The following is a 20,114-nucleotide window of genomic DNA, read 5'->3' as shown; positions in this document are numbered from 1 at the left end:
TTAAATTACATTGACTCTTTTTAAGTTTATTTAGGATTTATTGTTTGAAAGTTCTTCTTTGTCTAGTGCTCTGAGATGGCATTTTCAAAATGAGTTAAAGTGAATCCACAAATAAATGTAAAAGATCTGAACTGTTACTTTAAAATGAACTCTAAAAATATGTTGAGGATTATTTTTCATAATCAGCTATTTATTTAGGGAATACGTGATGAAAAACTGTGTAAACAAAGTCTTCTTACGTAAGATGTTTGGTCTGAATGTACTGTATGTTATGTGCTGTCTGTACATATATATCTGTACCATCTTCTAGCTGCTCTTAGCTGAGGTTGTGGCTGAGGCTGCATTAGGATGGATGGGGTCAGGAGAGGAGAAGTGATGAGCAACTATGAGTCACTTTTCAGTGAATGATGTTCCTGACAGAAGGAAATGAGATCAGCAGTAATATTTCTTGATTGATTTGTTTTACACCACAACTTTACTGTGTCATTGTTTGTGTGAAAAAAGACAGCAGTCAGATGTTAGCACACAATGAAAACTAATGTTCAAAAGTTAAAGAGGAAAAAATATGGACTTAATTAACAATTTTGATTTTATTAATGATTTAAGTAAGAAATAATATTAATGTGTCTGGTAGTTCATTGAATGATGGCCTATGGGGGAGGTGGGAGGGCCGGTGAGGTCCACACACAAGACTGAAGGATGACAACAGTGTGAAAAAAAAGTTTCTGGGTGGTTTGCATTCATTTCTTATTTAAAACTGTAATAAAAAAGATGAGTCAGTTTTTATTTTAGCGAGAGTTAAAATGAGTCCACCTTAGACTTTATCAGAATAACAGATTATTTACAACAAATGGTACCAAATGTTATACTGAACCTTATTATGCAGTGTTTGTCCCATTAGGTCTTCTTTCAGTGGCAAATAGATTATGATAAAATATTTTGTAATATAATATCATTGTTGCATGCATTTTGTGCATTTATTATGTCAAACACAACCTGGTAACTCTTAATTACCTATTTGTTTTATTTGTTTCAAATGTTTCACATGTGTAATCTTGAACATTTCACTATATTTTATAATTTTACTTTACTGCACAGAAGCTCAGGCAAAAGAACATCCAAAACTTTTACAAAACAAAACATTAATTTAGTTAAAATAAGGTCAAGAGAAATGTTATCTGTGTGTGAGAACATAAAATAGATAAACCAAGCTGTCGAYCTTATAGTTAAAACAAATTATAGCTTTCAAAAGTTTACAAAACAAAACATCTCATCATGACTGAGCTTCTCAAATAAGCCTTTACTTGTCAAATAATGATCCATTCTGTGTATAAACCCCTGAAGTGGCATACATTTTTAATTGTTAAATATCACATGTTATTCTCAACACTAACCTCTTAACATCAGGTTTGACAGCTATGAGCTCACAAACATTAGTTTTATATTTTCTTTCTACACAAACTGTAGACCCCTGCAGAATCTTCTCAGAAAAATTCTGACCCCCACCRCATGTGGTAGAGGGTATGCTTTACCACCCAGCCTGAAACTTGATTAAAATATTAGATGGGGACACAACTTTAAATTTCTAAGTCTGTTAAATTAAGTTAAACTGCGTGAGGAAAAAACATAACTTATAGGAGACATCCAGGTTGAGGTTTTGTGTTGAGCTCCTGATTGAACACTTTGTTCTAGTGTGGCACCGTGAGGAGCATCCACTACCTGCAGGGGACACACATCTGCAGTGTTAGAGCTTTTATAAGCCCCTCTGCTCCACTTTGCTCAGAGGTTAACTATATGAGGTGCATCTGGACTCGCCTGCTGTGGCTTTATACAGAGTAGCATTTCATCTGCAGAAACCTGTTTACGCTGCTATTGTGTGACAGCAACGTCTGCTCAGTTGTTTGCATGAGTTTGACTCAGAGTGAGAGTTAAACAAACACTCACCTGGCCCTGGTGATGTTGCTGTTTTTGTCTACAATGCGCTGACAAACTGGTTGGGCATATAATTAAATCTCATTTTCCTTCTCTTTTCTTCAAGTTTAATTATTTTCAAATGTGAGTAGTTTTGTTATTTAGAGGATTGTCCCCTTTTTTGTTTTCTGACTGTTTCACAGCTTTCTGTGTTTTATCAGAGGTATCATAGCCACATGGACATTGTTTTCACCTTCTGCATCTGCATCTCCTGCTTTGCTTTATCACTTTCTACGGCTGCTACTTAATCAAACTGGAGCGACGGAGCACTGCAGAGCATATTTCACCCCCCCCCACCCCCTCCTTCCCTTCCTGCTCTGAATGAGGGACCTCCCATTCTCTGTCTCACTCTCTCTCTGATTCCCTTCCACACTCCCTCTCTCCACCCAGTTTCTCCTTGACGGCGAGTCCTAGAACGCTCTGCAAGCAGCAACAAAAGCTGACGCATTTTCACCTACCTGTCTGTACCTGCAGAAGGACCAAGGAGTGGGGGGAATAATAAATTCCTCCCCACCTTTCACGAGCTGACTTTTCTCTCACGGCACTGGCTCATGTTGCCTGTGTTTGACACTGCGTTGGGTGTCCTCTGGTTTTCCTCATGGAATACGAATGACRACAGCAGCTTTCTTCTGCCACCAGCTGTCTTCTACGAATTTCTCTGCACAGCTTTTTGCTAAAAAACATGTGCAAACTATGATGATGGAGCATTTTTGAGATGGATTTTTCAACTTTAAAACTGAGCCTCTTTTTTTTGCCCTCCATGGATTAAAGGATCAACATCAGCCCTGGGAACCTATTCTGTTTGATATTTAGGATTTCAATCAGGACAGAACAGCTCACACCTGGAGGACGGACAGACATGTCACAGAGCTTTGTTTAATAAAAAAAACACTTAAAGTGAATGTTTTACTGAACATTTGAAATCTAAAGTACATGTTAGTGTTGTTGTTACTGGTCACTTTGACACTTTAGTTACTTTGTGTGCTTGAAACCAGAGAAACACGCTGAGAACCTGTTAAAGAGCACCCACGCTGTCTCTCAAAGCGGTGCCCTTTATAATTGCCCTTCTCCAACCTTTACATGCCTGTTTGGTTGTTGTGTCAGGCAAATCATAGCTAGCATATCCTGTGAGCATTGAAATAGACTTACGAAAGCTTACAAATTCACTTGAGTCAGACAGCGTGGAGCCTCGACAGTGATGAGTTGAAACAAGAGTCCTGGTGGCTCCAGGAGGACTGAACTGCAGAGAGGCCTTTCAGAAGTGGAACTGAAGAGTGATTCAGTCCTGCCATGGTCACGTACTGACTTGTTTTATCTGTGCTGCATCACCACTTGAGACAAGCTCAGCTCTGTTGTTGTTCTTCCTGTCACCTTCCTCGCTGCTGCAGTATTGACCCTGCAGCATGCGTCAGTGAGTACCTAGGACACCATTCCCGGACCGTCATCTCTCTAGTATTCATAAGACTGTAATGATTTGCTGCTGCTGTAATAATAGGAGTCACAGCTCAGCCCACAGGCTCTGTTCAGACACGACGGATCTCGCCAGCAGCGGGTTGTGATGGAGTATCTCGGGGACAAGCTGTCGGTGGCCCACTCTCAGGTGTCTGGATGGATGGGAAATGTCCGCCGCTCCTTCCACGGAGCGCTCAACTTTTTATCCAGCTCGGTGGAGAGAGGAGGCAGGGGGGAGGATGGAATCGGGGACTTCAAGAGAACCAATTCTTTACGGTCTCTGGCGTCCCGCAGCAGGGAGTCCATCCGCAGGTTCTCACTGCGCAGCCAGCAACGTCTGTCCTTACGCAGACGCACGGCACCCAACACCCCCACTGCTGTAAGACTCCACACACACACACACACACACACATTTTGAGTACAAACACACAACGCAGTTAAACACTGGTTCCTGCTACAGACAATACACATACATTGGCCAGGCATCAATGTGATTCAGGGTTTGTAAACCATAATTACACGTCGAGAAGTATTGCTTTAACATCTGTTGGAGTTAAATAAAGCTAAAGTGGAATTCAAGTCATTTTGCAGCAATGTCCACGTCCCTGTAGAAACAGCTGCTCCWTCATCAGCTGTTTGGTCTCCAGTCAAGCATGTCAATACTTCTACATCTGTTGTGATGCACTCGTCCCATCTGCTAATCATCGAACTCTTTCTATGTGTCATACCAGCTGTCTTACTTTACTCCTGATACAATCTCTAAACCATGCTTCATTACAAGCCTGTCATGTTCTGGTCTTTTTGTGTTGTTTTTGGATATTTGTCATTTTACCAAAGAAAAAATGAAAACACTATTAGCATTTTAGCACTAGCAGAGACAAAAACCTGCACTTCTTAAAATATAAAAGTCTGGTCTGGATGTTTTGTCACTTGGTTTCAGTGCACTTTGGCCCTTTTTCTGTATGTGTAAGCTCATGTTTTTGTTACGATTTTTGACCACTTTCCCGATACACCCAGACTTGTGAGGACRTACTGTTCCTTATGGGGCCAAAAGCCCAGACTCCATGGTTTGAAAAGCTGGTTTTGGGTCAGGTATGTGCTGGGGTGGTTAGGTTTAGGGTAAAAGGTCAGGGTTAGGCTYTAGAAATGACTGGAAAATGAATTTAAGTCAATGCAAAGTCCCCATGAGGATAGAAGAACAAATGTGTGTGGATTACAAAATCTGTGAGAGTAACTCATACATTACACTGAAACTGCTGCTGCTCTAAAGCTGATGCCTATTTGTTTAACTGCTGCCCAACACCTCATGACTCACAGCTCCTGAATAAGTGGTGTTTTCATGACCTGGTCAGTTCTGATGCTTGGTCTTAGATTTAGACATGAACAGCTGGTATTGTGGTCTGAGAGAAAGCCTGCCGTCCATCAGTAAGTGGATGAATAACAAAAAGAAGTCAGTGACAGTTGAATTTGGCAGTCAGGGCTCAGGAAGTTTCTAAATGACTGAGTTGGTTGTTTTGCTGAAATTATTGAAATGTTTTGTTTGTGTCCAAGGTGACAGCAGAACAAAATGTTTAAGTTTGATTTGAACTTATTGACCAAATAGCAACTTCATATTTGGGAGCCTATAGAGGTTTTCATTTCCACAGCAATGGTTCTTTGCAGAATTTAATTTGATCTTTTTTAATACTTCCTGTCCAGCCATATGTGAAGATTGATTTTGACATATAATAGATATCACTTAAACAGTGCTGTTCTAAAGTTTGAAACCACTTTTATTACTTTAGCTTTTAAGCAGACATACTTTCAAACAGTCTACAGGCTTTTTAAAGTTTTTCTTTGGACTTGGGCTGCTTTTGTGACAGCATAATATGATTTGTAAGATGATAACCTGATCTACGATCTGTTTATGCCTGAATGATTCATTGGTTAACATTAGGTGGCTTAACAAACAAATAAAATTAATAAAACAAACTGAAGATGATTGGACTTTACATTGAAAATGAATGAAAAGTCTTCAGAAACCTGAAGAAATATCACTTACGTAGATTAGGGCTGGGTGATATAACGGAAAAATGTATCACAATGTAGGCATTTCATATCAGTTGATATTGATAAATATTGATTAGTTTTTTATTTTACCATTTGAAATATGGACCAGGAGAAAAATGCTTATTACTAGTATATAAGCATTTTGTGATCATTATTGATAATGATCACAAGTCTGTCACAATATATAGTTATTGATTATTCACCCAGCCCTATTTAAGATCATTTTCAACATGACACCAACATCTGACTCCTTGAAGCAAATAAAAAAAAGAGGGATGACTCGAGACATTTTCACATCATTGTAAACTACCAGCGTTTTGTGCCAAACAAGACCTGAAATCAGATAATCACAGACTTGGCACCATGCATTGTAGGATACATGTCAAAACAAGTAGTAAACTTGGAAAGCCTGAGCTGTGGGGAGCCAGGTATAAAGAATAAAAACAGCATTTTACCCAAAGGCTCAAGCAGACAACTTGTTATAGCTGGATTCAAACGTTATGAATACACTTATTGTTGAACATTCAAGCAGCACTGTCATGTTAAGCCTGTTGGAGCTGTAGGTTTAGTTTTAGGGGAGCYGCGTTGCTGAATGACAAGTAAAAAGTGAAGAGTCAGGATTATGAGAGCACTACAAAAAATACATCAAATGCATAATGATGAGAGGTAATTTGGTGCATCAGCTATTATTTAAGCTATCTTTGAACATCTGCCTGCACTGTTATTTTTTCTTTTTCTTTTTTTAATAAGGTAAATCAACTCGGCTATTAGGTGACAAACATTTCTTAAACACTTTCTTTTGGCAAAAACCCAGGAAACAAACCCCAAACTGAAAGTAATATTTTTGGTCAGGTTGTGCGCACATAAAGGTCCTGACACTCTGTAAAAATTTTAGACGACTTACAGACTTAGACCTTTCTCACTGGATACTTTGAACAACACTGAGGCCATGTCTGTATCCACCTCAGTTGTTCTTTCTGTACACAACACTGCTGGGTTTGCCCAACAGAATGCATCTTAATGCAACTCTTCTGTCATCCATCTAGAATGTCCATTTGTTGACATCAGATTAGGTGTTCAAAGGAGCGGTTGGGTTGAATGCYTGTAGAAAAAGTTATTGGTTACTGTGGTGTACATAGAGCATGAAGCCTGAGTCAGAGCTCAGATTTAAGCAGAGATGTACATAATAGAGTGACGGCATACTGCAAGTACAGTGATGTGACTGAATGTGCTTTAATAGCATCACAGTCACAGCGGATCAAATTTTCTGTAATCTGATGAAGCACATGTCTCAGCCACAGTATATATAAACACTTTGTGAGAGATGTTTATATTTTACAAGCTCTGATTCAGTGCAGTGCTCTTGATACTAAGCTGTGCTAATAATAATCCTGTGATACGCTCACATTCACCAATGACGAGATAAACTCGGTAAAGAGCTTGAAGCTCTTGTGCTGCATTTATTTTATTACCTTTCACCAACAAAAAAAGGTGGTGTAATAGTTTTGAACAGGCGCATCCCATTCAAGATGGCCCAAACGATGATGACTCTGCCAATTTTCAGATGTAGAGGTTAAATTTGGTGTGGTAATAGCTGAAAATCACCCCTAATACATGCAAGTGATAACTGATCGAAAGAAATCTGTTTTTAAAATTTAGCCAATAATTATTAGAGTCATTATTGTCTGTTAGCAAAATGTCTCATGAAACACAGGCTGGAGACAGACATGTCAACTTCTGATGTTTAGCTGTTTCTTGACCCTCCAAAATCTGTAATTTTTACAGAAAATCTGTATTACTCAAAACGCAGGGGGTGGGGGTGAAAGCGGACTGTRGGCCGTGGGGAAAGACAGAACGTGGGGCAGAGATAACAGRYCCTGCAGCGCAGAGGAGCAGGGAAGGCATAGCCTATTTCTGGTGGCATAGCAAGTTGGGAGTAMGCCTGTCATGATAACAAATTTTACTGGACGATAAATTGTTTCAGAAATTATTGCGATAAACATATTGTTTGGAGACCAGTTTAAATTAATATAATGATATAACCCCACCATTTACAGAATTTTACATTAAAAATTACATAGTGTAAAAAGAAAGAAAAAACAACAGTTGGCAATCCCAAGGTTTGGCACGGTGCCCTGAGGGCATCCTGAGCTGAGCACCAGCTGTGACAAGACCATGCAACTGGCAAATACCTGATGCCAGAGTTCACTCCTCTCTACGCTAAGGAGTAGAAACGAAGGAGACATGAAGAAAACAAGCATGCAAATGAAAATTTATCGTTCTTATTTTAATTAAATTAAATTTATTGTACGATTAATTGATTTATTGTTTATCGTGACAGGCCTAGTTGGGAGTTGGTTATTTATTTTTATTTATTGGGGCGGGGTTACATCCTACAGGCTCTGAGATGTGCAAAACATTTGAAACTGAGTTTTTGAAAAAATCTGTGAGATTGCCCTATTCATCCTTATACCTGCAAAACGGAGGAAAATCCGTGTAATTTACAGACAATCCGTACAAACTGACATGTTTGTGGATATTAATGACATCATATTTTAGGTCTACATCTACAACTGAATACATTTTGGAGTGAACCCAAATAACAATGGACACCACAGCCAACCGATTCTTTGAAATACAAAAATTACTTTAATTCGGTCAGTTTTTCTAATTCTGAGCTAATATTTGGTAAAGCAGCTAAGAGTTACCCCAACACATAATGCAGTAGTGTTTAGTAACAATGTYCAATGTGTTAAACTCATTAAATGTTAGTCAACTCTGTTTGTCTGGTAGCAAAATATCACTATAAGGATTTTAGTTGAACTCTGAAGATAATTTCTCCCTTTTCGTTTTAAAGATGAAAACAAATAGACTTTGAATATGTGGTGGGAGATATTTTTTATCAACCAGGGAGCCTTTTCTCTTAACACCCAAAACTCGTTGACATTTGGAATCAACCCTATTTAAGATGGCTGCCGCACCCAATTGGCATTAGCTCTCATAAAAATGTCTCTAGTGCAGTAGTTTGTACCAATCTTGAGGTAAATTTTGTGTGGAGTAGCTGATTGTTATCCCCATGACATAGAGCAGTAACACATCTCATAAGATCTCACATAATGTCATTGTCAAGGTTTGACCAAAACAGCTGTAATTCTGTCTATGCTCAATAAGATCATCTCAGTTTAATACTCTGGCATGAATGGAAGTGGAATTATTTATGTTTGTTGGTCACTTTCTGCTTTAATTTCTAGTCTCCCATCACCTTTAAGGTGCTTGAAAGCAGACAGCTTCCCATTTTTAAGCAGACAACTTTGTTTCCTCAGTTCCTTGTGTCAGTGAATTATCAAAACAAACTTTCCAAGACCTCATTCCTGCCTTTTTCTCTGCAGATAGCCAGCCAGACCTTAGTGATCAGGCCTTTCTGTCCTTCATCCTTCCATTCATCCACTCTTTGTTATGTTGTTTTCCTTGACACACCCTTCCTGTCCAGGGGAAGTAGACTATTGCTAATGTTATTAGTGAAAAGCTTTCGTCTGCACAGTTATAAGTCATTGTTACCGGACCTGTCGGTTCAGTCGACTTCCTCCTCCTACCACATTTGCGTTGTTTGAGGTCGATTATACACAGCCGTAAACATCTAAAAGGTTTTATGTACTTGTCAGATGGCTAAGCTCGCTCATAATCTTTCACTGTTCAATAGAAAGTATGAGGGAGCTGCTTTATAAAAGCTTCTCTCTGTAACATGTTCCTGCAGAGGCAGTGTTCCTTCACTGAACTGATCGGGTACAGGTGTGTTTCTGGGTGCGTTTGGGCTGAGCATTACACACAAACACACACACAGGATTGGAATTTTTATCAGCAGAGTTTATAAGCTCTTGTTAATTCATTTGCCAACAGTGAAAGCAGCAAATAGCAACATGTAGAAAAGGGGTGGATTACATAATAGCATAAAATAGGTTGGAAATAAAGTGGATTGGTGACAGAAACTCTAGACTGCTGCTTTCCTAAATAAACCTGTTCCTGACTCCACAGAAAACTGGATCTGAGGTGTGAAGTTGGTGTATTTCGTGTTTAAGGAGAGTGATAATTGGATGTCAGGTTGAAAAGTGTGAGTGCTGTAAACTTTTTAAAAAAATGAGCTGAAGTGTTTTCACAGAAAAAAGTCAAGTTTGTTGACTGWTCTGAGTTTTATCCTTTCCTGTCAGGAAAGGGTTCACTGATTAATAACATCCTGCACTGATCAAACTCTCTGGAAATCTTTCAGATTAGTTTTACTTAATTGTCTCTCTTGCACTTGGTTTGCAGCAGTCTTGTATCTTTGCTCATGTGCAGACAATGAAAACAGGGAATGCATTCATGAGGCTTTCAGAATATGAGCACACTGATCTGCAATCAGTGCTTTGCATAAACATCAACAGTAAACAGTTCTCATGGTCAAGGAGCCCGGGCACTTACAGGTGTATCACCTTTCCCTCAGGCATCACTGAGAACAGGAGGATTTTCTATTGTTTCTTTTCTTTCTTAATCTAGACCAGGTTTATCGGTTTGTGTGTGGGCGTGGCTCTCTGAGCCCTGTTTGGTTTTTGAGACAGTATGTTCTCTGTGCCAGCTTCATTAAAAGAGGCATGGTTCAGTAGGCAGCAAACACACAATCACTCACCCTCCCGTCTCTGTCTTTGTCCCCACTCTGATCCTGTCTCCATTAATGCTTCCTTTTACCTTTATCTGTCCTGTTGCTGTTACCTGGTAAAGCTCACCTGCTGCTTCTTCTGCAGAACTTTCAGTATATTTGGTGACATTCAATAAGCACCTAATGTCTTTTACTTCACATCACCCTGTTGTTGCTTTTTGTGTTGGATAAACGGGATTTTGAGCTTGGCTTAGCACTGAAAATATGAATAGGTCACAGGCGTCAGTCAAAGCTGGGTTGGATTATTACCTGTCACATCATTCACACATCAGCCTCCTTCTTAGTATTTCTACTAAATAGACCTGCTAGAATGGTTGCACAGCAATGAAGCTTTGCACTGATTTCACCCTCTGCAGCATGAGTGGTTGAGAATATTCAACCAGGGCAGATAATGGATGTTTTCCTCCAAAAGGCAAGCAGCACACAACTTTCAGAGAAGATCCTGCCTAAAGCCTAAGTTCTGATAGTTTAAATTTAGTAAAGCATAAACTGATGCGACATGAAGACTACGTTCCCTCAACAGAGAATGAAACATTAAAGGGTCATTTATGGGTTAAAAAACTTAGAAGAAACTTAATTTTTAAAGCTTATTTTTCTGTCACAACAATCAGTTCTTGTCTACTTTGACTGTTTTTATAGTAAAGAAAAGCTACAACACAAGTAAAAGTCATCTGCACCTGAGTGAGTCACATTTTTCAGAGACTGCCCACAAGTGGCTGCAGCACASTGCAACGTGTTTTCCAGGAGCTGTGAGGAAACGTTTTTAAACCTGTAGAGTGGAACATGACTCCAATGCATCAGTCCTTAAATCCTCTCTCTTCTGCCATCTTGTTGCCTCCAGGTGCAGCAGAACCAAAGTGGTGAAGAGACGGAGAAGGACTCTGGAACACCTGTTCGTGACACAGACAGTCAGTATGGGACTTGGGAGACGGGCCTGCGCTCTGACGACAGGTGAATATAAATTACACAGTGTGTAACTTAGTTCAACTTGGTGCTCCTTCACTATTGTTGCTGTCCAAAAATCACTTCCACTCAGTTACAGGCACTGCTAACTGATCCAAAACTAATTTCATGAGAGCTGCAAAGTTATCTAAAATGCACATTTATAATTTGGTAAATGTAGTATCTAACAAACACAAATACAAAATAAAGTATCACTTCTGTTCTCACTGACTGACTGTTATATTAAAAAAGTGCAAACATTTCTTGGATTTGAGCACACATGTTTATAATATGTGTGTTTACACTTCTGTTGCATCACCCTTCCTTTTAATAACTCTTCCTGATCAGTTGTGATCTGAGGATTGTAACTGTTGCAGTGTTGAAAGGAAAGTCTTTCTATGCTTTTGGTGAAGAATATTAACTTCTTGATGATTCAGTCATCTGATTCTTTTTGTTGCGTATCGTTAGTTTTAGCAGGAGACAGATTTGGACTTCATGCAGTTTACTTAAACACACACAGGTAGCTTAGCTTTGTAGAGTGTGTTAGTTTCTCACACTCTCTTTATTTAAAACAACAGTTCTGCCTTGTTAAAATATTCACAGTTACCKGGAAAAAAACATACATAGACTTCAATATGCTGTTATTTTATAGCTGCCAAGCTGCACAAACTACCTGTTCCTGTTTTGTTTCTGGCTGCAGCAGCAGCCTGGTTTAAATTACAGCAAATAAATGATGCTCCTGATCCTAATGATGATGGAGGGGTGCAGTTTGTCTCAGCAGCTGATGTTAGTCTCCATGGTTGTTCACTTCAGACATGGTTTCACCATTATGCTTTAAAATGTCATCAGTCCACCTTAATCATTTCTTTAATATTTTTGATGTACTATAAATAATTTTAAATTTCCTTTAGATAGTTTTTTTTTTTTTTACTGATTTGTAATTCTTCAGTGAATCTTGGCACAAAGTAAAAAGGACAAAAAGCCCTCCCAATCATTTACTGACCTCTTCTGGTCAGATGAGGGTATTACAATAACAAATACACAATCATAAGAAGGGACCGTTGTTCTGATTTGTTTACACGTGAGGGTAAAAATTCAATATAATGTGCATTTACATTACAATATAATATATAATTTACTGTTCATTTTTWATTCATTTTCTTTAATTAATTTTATTTAAATAGCACCTATTCACAACAGATGTTGTCTCAGGTCACTGTACAAAAACATTCACCTACCCTATAAAAAGGCTGTCAATAAAAGTTACCTAAAGAAAAAAGCCAAATCTCCACTTTGTTGCAACCTTCCACCCTAAGCAGCGTAGGAGACAGTGGGAAGAAAAACTCACTTATAAGAGGAAGAAACRTCCAGCTGATCTAAGCTTCAGGGTGAAGAGAGGACAAGAAGCAATAATACAGACAAATACAAAATGTCTGGTCCAGGTGMACTTTCTTTGGGGAGACAGGAAAAAAACTAACACATTACTAAAATAATTACAAATACAGTCATGAAGAGTGAATTGAGTAAAGACAGCATCAGAGAAGAAACATGGTCAGTTTGTCTTTCAGCGGTCTATATAGCAGGAGAACTAAGGYARAACTCAGGATTTATCACAAGGGAAAGAATTGAGCCTAATCTTAAAAGTAGACAGAGTCGGCCTCGGGGGTGGTTTTCAGTTTACAGTGACAAAGAGGTGGTTTTTAAAAAAATCGACTTTTTTGAGCTTTATTTCATGTTAAAATGTCATTCCCTCGTCAAAAACATACTCAGAGTGTTGCTTTGACTCATTAATGCATGTTTGAGAAACCCTTGAATCTCCTGTGGCCYTGTGGAGCTGTCTAAACACTTGCTGACCCAAAGCTCCTCCCTGGAGCTCAATCCTCAGTCATGTTCGGCCTCACAGAGGACCACTACTCCCCCACACAGCTCCGCCAAACTAGCAGCAACAACAAAGCAAACACCTGGCGGGCCTACACGTCTGTTGAGCTTATAATGCTACTTCTCAGTACAGTCCTTTAAAAAAAATACCTTCATGGAGGGAATGTATTTTTTCTGCCGAGGAGGCTACCCTCCTACAGCGCTCTAATGAAAGCTTTAAACAGCATGAAACATTGTTGTGAAGACGTGCTGAAGTGGGAGTGTCTTAGAAGCAGAATTAGATTTTGTGGTCGCTCAGATATTTTTTATGAAATGATTTGTTGCTTAAACTTGTTTTTTTTTTTAACAATTCTGTTTTAGCCTGACCCCCGCTACTCCTAGTTCAGACAGCAATCTCAGCCCCTCCCCAAGGAAGCCCACTCCACTCCATTCACCAGGTGACCCCACCACCCAGCTGGACACTGACACCCTGGACGGTGTCCCTCCTGTGTCCTCGTCTGACACTCAGCCTTTCCCTGACGTAAGTGTAAACCTCAGCTCAGTTTTTTTTTGAACAAGTGTCACCTGAGCCTTTAGCTGTCTGCTCTGATGTGTAATATGACTCCACAAACACAACTGGTCCTAATTGTGTCTTTTTTTTTCTGTGCCTGGATATTCAGGCTCCCACAGCTTTGTTAGACAACAGTGTTCTGCGCTCCAGAGCCCAGCTGGGGAAGAAACGAGCTCCGCGGACACGGCCGTCCAAGGCGGCTCGTCTGAGCGTGGTCCAGACTCAGGAGGACAGAGGAACCTCCGAGGACTGGATTTACAAAGACTCAACAGGTAACGACTGTCTGAAAACTTCTGTTTTTATAGTTACAGAATCGAGTTGTGTTAATTAAACAAATATACTAACATTCATCCCTCAGAATTAGTATTTTGTTTTGATGTGTTAAAACAGAATGCCCTATTTTGTATTTTATCTGATCCCAACACCCTGTCCTCAAAACATGTTTATAAAAAAAATATTTTAGTACTAAAGGCCACCATCAGCCGGTGATACTCGGTTAATTTTTAATAATTGCTAGGACTGAACTTGCAGCTTTAATCATTTTATTTATCAGGTATGCAGCAGTTATTTGACAGAAAATGTATTAGTTTTTATGTTTGAACTCTAAAAACTTGTAGTTTGTGGCAGTGAAAATCAGGAAGAAAAGGTTTTGCTGTGATAATAATTTCTTGTTACAATTTACAGGATTCCTACTTGATCTTTAAAAATATGTACAGGTCGAAATGTTGCTTTTAATATTTTCCAACTCTCAATATCTATGGAAAAAAAAATAGTTTCAAAATGTCATTTATTTTCTACAACTAAAAAACATTTTCTCTAAAAGTGGAAAAACTGACTCATTTAAGCTTTTTATTTTGAGAAAACCAGTGTTTTTTCAGATTTATTATAGAAAGTCTAAACATAAATATCTGTGCATAAGTTTTAAACCAGCCTTTTTTTTCTTTTTTCTTTACTTCCAATTTCTGTCTCCTTAAACAAATATAAAAAACTGAATGGTGACTCATGAAGTTTGCACAGATGCATGATTATATATATTTTTTTTATTACAAAATACTTTGTGAACCTCATACCAAGTAATCATATTCTGTCTAAATAAAAAAGTATTGTAACTAATGTGCTACAGGTTACACAAGCCTTAAAGCAAACACTTTTTTATATTTTACTTTAAATCAGAATGTGGTTTCACAAAAATAAACTGTGTAGTATAGTTTAAAATTGTATTTTTCTGTTCCGCTATCCCATCTTTTGTTTACTGTGTACATGCACTATAATGTAAATGTTTGTACATGGGTACCAATAAAACTTTAAAATCTGTTTAAAAATCTGATATTWTGAGTTGAACCTGTGAATCTGTTCTGTCCCCTGGACAGAAACAAAGGCTGAGTGTAAAGACGACYACGACTCAGAGTCTGAGGAGAAGACCAGAGGAGCCGAGGCTGGCCCTGCTGTCGCCTCGCAGCCACAGAGGGTGGCCCTGTTTCCTGGCGTAGACCCTTCAGCTTTAAAGGTGGGCCGGCAGCTCTGCAGAAAACCTTCCTCACCAGATTGATTAGCTTGTTCTGAGGCTTTGCCACGCCAGCTATAAACATGTCCCACTTTCATCAGGCCCAGCTGAAGAAGAGGAGTGACTCTGACAATCAGACTAACGGACCCTCTCCTTCAGTATCTCGCTCTCCCAAGTCTCCATTCCTCCCCCGAGCAGCGCGTGTGCTGCCCCCGCCTGGCATGAAGGAAAACAGGCAAGCAGCACCGGCTCCTTGGTGTCTTTGTTTACAAAACGTTTCAACATGTTTARCTGTGCAGCTGTGCCTTTGTTTATGGTGTTAATCTTTTGCAGCGAGGAGGACTCGCCACAGTGGTTGAAGGAGCTAAAATCCAAGAAACGCTTGAGTCAATATGAAAGTGAAACCTAAATGAGGTAAAATACTTGTTGATGTTTTTAATGTCTTCTTCTAAAACTCAACAATCAAACATAGTCAAGGCTCATCATCATCTTCTTCTTCTCTGAAGGTTGCCTTAACAGATGAACCTGTATGAAACAGAGGCCTTAACAAGTGACTCAGTCATTAGAAGAGAGTGGATCTACAGCTGCTGAATATATTTTTTTCATTAGTATTTTTTTTTTTTGTTATTGTTTGTTTTGTTTTGTTTTTTCTCTCCACTTTCTGGGTCGATAAATGTGCATGGTGCCTTTGTTTTTTCCTAACGGAGAATCTCCATCTTATGGAAAATATAAAACAAGCGAGGACAAAAACCACCGTCATGCTTGCTCTGCTCCATCCATTTCATGATCGAACATGTGGAAAATCTGCTGCACCTGGAGGGACTTTTTACGTCAATAAACTTAACGAGGACCTGGAGAAACATTTTTTAAAAATGGGGGTAGAAAAAAAAAAGTCAATCGTCAGACCACACTTTAGATGTTTAACATGGGACCATGATGCCTTGATATGCTTCACCGGACGCTGGAGGGAGATCCAGTTACAGGATTGTCTGTATGTCGTCTCAGCTAATATCTGCGAGTTAGCTTCAGCTGTGTGTGTGCTGTCTGTGGCGGCTGTTGATCAGAGTCACACAAACATTGCCATTGATAACATTTCAGACACTAAATAACTTTTTTGAGAGAGAGAGAACAAATCAAGCCCTGGCTTGAACTGTCTGTGGGAATATGTTACTTTGTTAATACCTATAGTCAAATGTTATATTTGTACCTTTGATTTAACAGAGAGATAGTTTTGAAGACAGAAAACTGTAAGATGCATCACTACAACAGAGGCTCCTTGGCTTTTTACTTTGATACACTCCTCAGCCTAACTGTGTTACAATATATATTATAATATTTTGTCTGTATGAGGGACTAGAGGAGGGGGCTTTTGGACAAATAACTGCATCTGTCAATCATGCACAAAACAAATCAGCACAAACACTCGGCCTGTCTTCCCTTCGTTAAGAGACTGAACGATCCAAGGAAAGCCATACGTCTCGTGTACTCGCTCTCTTATCCTTGATCATGTTCTGACGACGTCTTCCCAATGAATGTGCAATGTTTATTTTCCTCACCACTACATGTGCATGCACAATCTGCCCCTGTCACATCAGGCGTTTCTCTCTCCCGACGGGCTGCAAGTGGGTCAGGGTGTCGGCTCACACTACTCCAATGGAGGGCGGGGTTTATTTCACTACTAAACCAGTTCACTACCTTCTTTTAAACCTCTTCCCTGGTGTTTACCCCGCGCTCACACTTCTACCAAGCACTTTGTCACTTGATGCACTACAGCACTGACCTCTGCCCCCTCCCGTTGGCCATGTTTCCTGTTTGAACGGCTTGTCTCACTCAGTGCAAGCACAGTGAATGTTGGAGGCTTAAAAACGAATATCCTTTGTTTTCTACGTGTGTGACTCTTTCTGATCATGAAATCTGAGGGTTTATATTTTCTGTTCATATTTGTCCTTTTTTTTTGGAAGTAGCAATGTGTATTGCACTGTGTTGTACTGGCCAGTGTCCTAAAGTGTATAAATTCTTAATAAAATCTACCTGACTTGAGTTATAATTTCCAGGTTGTCTTTTCCTCTGCAGAGGTGGAACTTCTCGTAGGATTGAACAGATTATTTTGAAATCTCTGCCCTCCGAAGTGTGTCGAGTTTATTGAAAATGTGTGGGAAACAGTTGTGAGGTTGAAACTGGGTGTGGCTCGACAATCAGTGTGTGTGTGTTTGTGCTGAGCAGGCCTGTTTGCTGAATCCTCTTGGCTCTCTCTCCATGTGCCCGCACACAGTGCTCACTGGCAGCCAGGCGGACGGGCAGGGCAGCGTGTGCCAACACAGCTGCCTATTGAGAGGCAGCGTTACAGACACAATGTGAGCGACAGACTTGCTGTATCAACAGCTCCTCCTTTTCTGCTGTTGTGGCCAGAAATAAACCATAAATACCCCCCCGGCTCTGCCCGCTAATGGCTCAACCCCACCAAACTCCCAAGTGGTGCTAGAAAAGAGAGGGACGCCACCACTTTCTAGCAGGCATATTCAGGTAAAAGAAAGAAAGAAAGAAAAACACTTCAGTCTGGGCACATAGGGATTTATAAAAGGGGTTTTATGACCTCCTGTGCTGGAAAATAAGTCCCACCTCAAGTGAATTATCTGTACAATCGTGGGGGAAATTTGACATTGCGTTTTACTTTTTTTCTGTATTTGCCCATGTGTACATGGTGTTTTAACTGTGATGCTGTCAGTAAGTGGAGGAGCAGTGAATCAGGAGGATGTCTAAACAGCAGAGTGCCCCAGACCAGCTGGCTGCAGGGAAGAGCCAGGGTGGAGCTGGAGCCACGTTTAAGGTACTCAGTCAACTTTCTGTTTAGGAGATGACCGCCTGGTTAGATCAGGAATAACTGACTCTTTTTCTCCTGTTTATTCAGGCTACATCTGCTGGTAAAGGAAAGTAATGAAAGACTTGGTGTCATTTAAGAATGCTTAAAGCATTCATGTCATTGCATTTGAGCACTTTCACCCTGCTTGTGTTGTCAGCACAAATACAGGACAGTGCTGATAAAGTGCTTCCTTATCCAGGTGGTGCTGTTTGAGTTTGAAAACTTCCAGGGCACCAAGGCAGAGCTGTCTGCAGAGTGTAAAGATGTGACGGAGAAGGGGCTGGAGAAGGTCGGATCGGTCATCGTCGAGTCAGGACCGTAAGTACGTCTGTGTTCAGACTTAGAAAAAGACTTTTACTGTGTTTAGTAAACTGTTGTTTTCTGTTCTTTAATCCCAGCTGGGTGGGTCATGACCGACATGGATTCACAGGGGAGCAGTTTATTCTGGAGAAGGGTGAATATCCACGCTGGGACACCTGGACCAATAGTCAGCGCAGCTACACCCTCTTGTCTTTGAGGCCACTCAAAGTGGTGAGTGACTTGGCCCTTGCAGTTGTACAGATGCAAGAAAAAATGAGTAGATACATGAGGTTTGTCAGTATTTACTTGGCTAACATTAATGAGAGAAATCTGAAGAACTTGAAGCATTCACACGTCTGTTTTTGCTCCTCAGGACGGTGCTGAACACAAGCTACACTTGTATGAGAACCCTGGGTTCGCCGGCAGGAAGATGGAGATTGTTGATGATGATGTGCCAAGTTTGTGGGGCCATGGTTTTCAGGACCGTGTAGCAAGTGTGAAGGCTCTTAATGGAACGTAAGACTCCTCCTTTGTTTCTTTTTAAATCCTAGCACACAGTCCTTCGTTCAAACAGACAGAGGATTTTCTGGGACAAACCTGCCTTCTTGTTCTTCCAGGTGGGTCGGCTACATGTACCCAGGGTACCGGGGTCGACAGTTCATCTTCGAACGGGGGGATTTCAAGCACTGGAACGACTGGGAGGCCCCCGTTCCTCAGATCCAGTCTGTCCGACGTGTGCGGGACATGCAGTGGCACAAGAGGGGCTGCTTCATCGTTCCAGACCCTGCTCCTGCTCCCGGCCCCGATCCGGATCCTGCCCCAGCTCCTCCCGCGCCTCCTGCTGCAGCTGGAGCCAGCTGAGCAGGATCTTCGCCTGCCTCCTAAATCCCACCCTGCCTGAAGTGCCTGCCCTCTGCCTTATCCTAACCCACGGCAAACGCTGCTCGCGCCCAGAGACCAGTGCCATGCATCAGGTTTCAGTGGCAAATAAAAGTTGTTTGACCTGGACTGCTTTGGTGATGTTATACTTGTGCTTCCAGATGGAAATGGCTTCTAAACAGATGCTTAAAATGTGCTACAAAAACCACACAAACACGTAATATAGCTTTTATTTGGCAAACTTTTTTTTACAAGAAAATAAACCTGTTATGATTTAACTTTTTAGCCATGTGTGCTACTTTGAGTAACCTTATCCACAACACAATCCCATGATGGATTCGTTAAACATGTGGACGTGTATGTATGTATGCTATTAAAGCAGAGTGCATCTTATTCTCTGATGCATGTGTATTTTAAATCAAATGACACTAAGTTTGTATGGTCACCATGAGCAATATGGGAGAATTAACTGCATGATTTGTGTGCAAATCGCAGCTTTAACATGACTACAGTATAGATTGGTTAAGTAAAAGGGGTTTGATTTTAATCAGTGATCTTAATTACTAAAGCTTACTGGTTTTCACGCACAGCCATAAAAGTGTAGGCCAGGTGTACTCATCATCACGAACATTTTCATTCTTTTCTATCAAAATGTGCAACCCAAATTTTTAAAACATTGAAATTGGTGTAAAATGCACATAAGTAAAAAAAAAATGCAAAGCTTTGCAAATCTCATAAATCTATCATGTTTTCACTGTAGAACACAGTAAACATCAAATGTTTAAAATAAATTGAGCCAGAGGAGCTTTCTGCAACTAATAAGATCAATTGGCAACAGGTCAGAAAAAAGAAATTTAAGTATTTTAGAGCGGTTAACTCCTTAAGAGGGCTGCACAGCAGAGCAAAGTTTAGAGCTGCCATCTCACATTAAAAAGATAAGGACTGTATTTATATAACATCTTTCTAACCAACTWGGACACTCAAAGCACTTTACAACAATCTGTGCACTCATTTACCCATCCACAGGACTCTACTAGGT

General features: G+C 40.1%; 2 protein-coding genes across 2 annotated transcripts in view; both read left to right on the top strand.

Annotated features, from left to right (window-relative positions):
• si:ch73-138n13.1 (protein piccolo) overlaps nucleotides 1-17,076 on the top strand; it is a 35,455-nt gene extending 18,379 nt beyond the window's left edge. The window contains exons 7-13 of the mRNA XM_014029309.1: nucleotides 11,004-11,113; nucleotides 13,343-13,502; nucleotides 13,642-13,804; nucleotides 14,903-15,039; nucleotides 15,138-15,271; nucleotides 15,370-15,450; nucleotides 15,543-17,076. Coding sequence (XP_013884763.1) covers nucleotides 11,004-11,113; nucleotides 13,343-13,502; nucleotides 13,642-13,804; nucleotides 14,903-15,039; nucleotides 15,138-15,271; nucleotides 15,370-15,445 — 780 coding nt within the window. The 3' untranslated portion in view covers nucleotides 15,446-15,450; nucleotides 15,543-17,076. The remainder of the gene's footprint in view (nucleotides 1-11,003; nucleotides 11,114-13,342; nucleotides 13,503-13,641; nucleotides 13,805-14,902; nucleotides 15,040-15,137; nucleotides 15,272-15,369; nucleotides 15,451-15,542) is intronic.
• A 689-nt stretch (nucleotides 17,077-17,765) lies between these two features.
• On the top strand, nucleotides 17,766-19,204 carry LOC106533094 (beta-crystallin B3). Its single transcript, XM_014029310.1, has 5 exons — nucleotides 17,766-17,863; nucleotides 18,096-18,214; nucleotides 18,295-18,427; nucleotides 18,570-18,712; nucleotides 18,814-19,204. The coding sequence occupies exons 1-5, from the start codon at nucleotides 17,789-17,791 to the stop codon at nucleotides 19,055-19,057; spliced, it is 714 nt and encodes a 237-aa protein (XP_013884764.1). The 5' UTR covers nucleotides 17,766-17,788; the 3' UTR covers nucleotides 19,058-19,204.
• Nucleotides 19,205-20,114: the final 910 nt, after the last annotated feature.

This window comes from Austrofundulus limnaeus, unplaced genomic scaffold, assembly GCF_001266775.1.
Source record: "Austrofundulus limnaeus strain Quisiro unplaced genomic scaffold, Austrofundulus_limnaeus-1.0 Scaffold882, whole genome shotgun sequence".
NCBI classification, from domain to species: domain Eukaryota; kingdom Metazoa; phylum Chordata; class Actinopteri; order Cyprinodontiformes; family Rivulidae; genus Austrofundulus; species Austrofundulus limnaeus.
The sequence above is the reverse complement of the archived record's forward strand: the minus strand, read 5'-3'. Positions and strand labels throughout refer to the sequence as shown.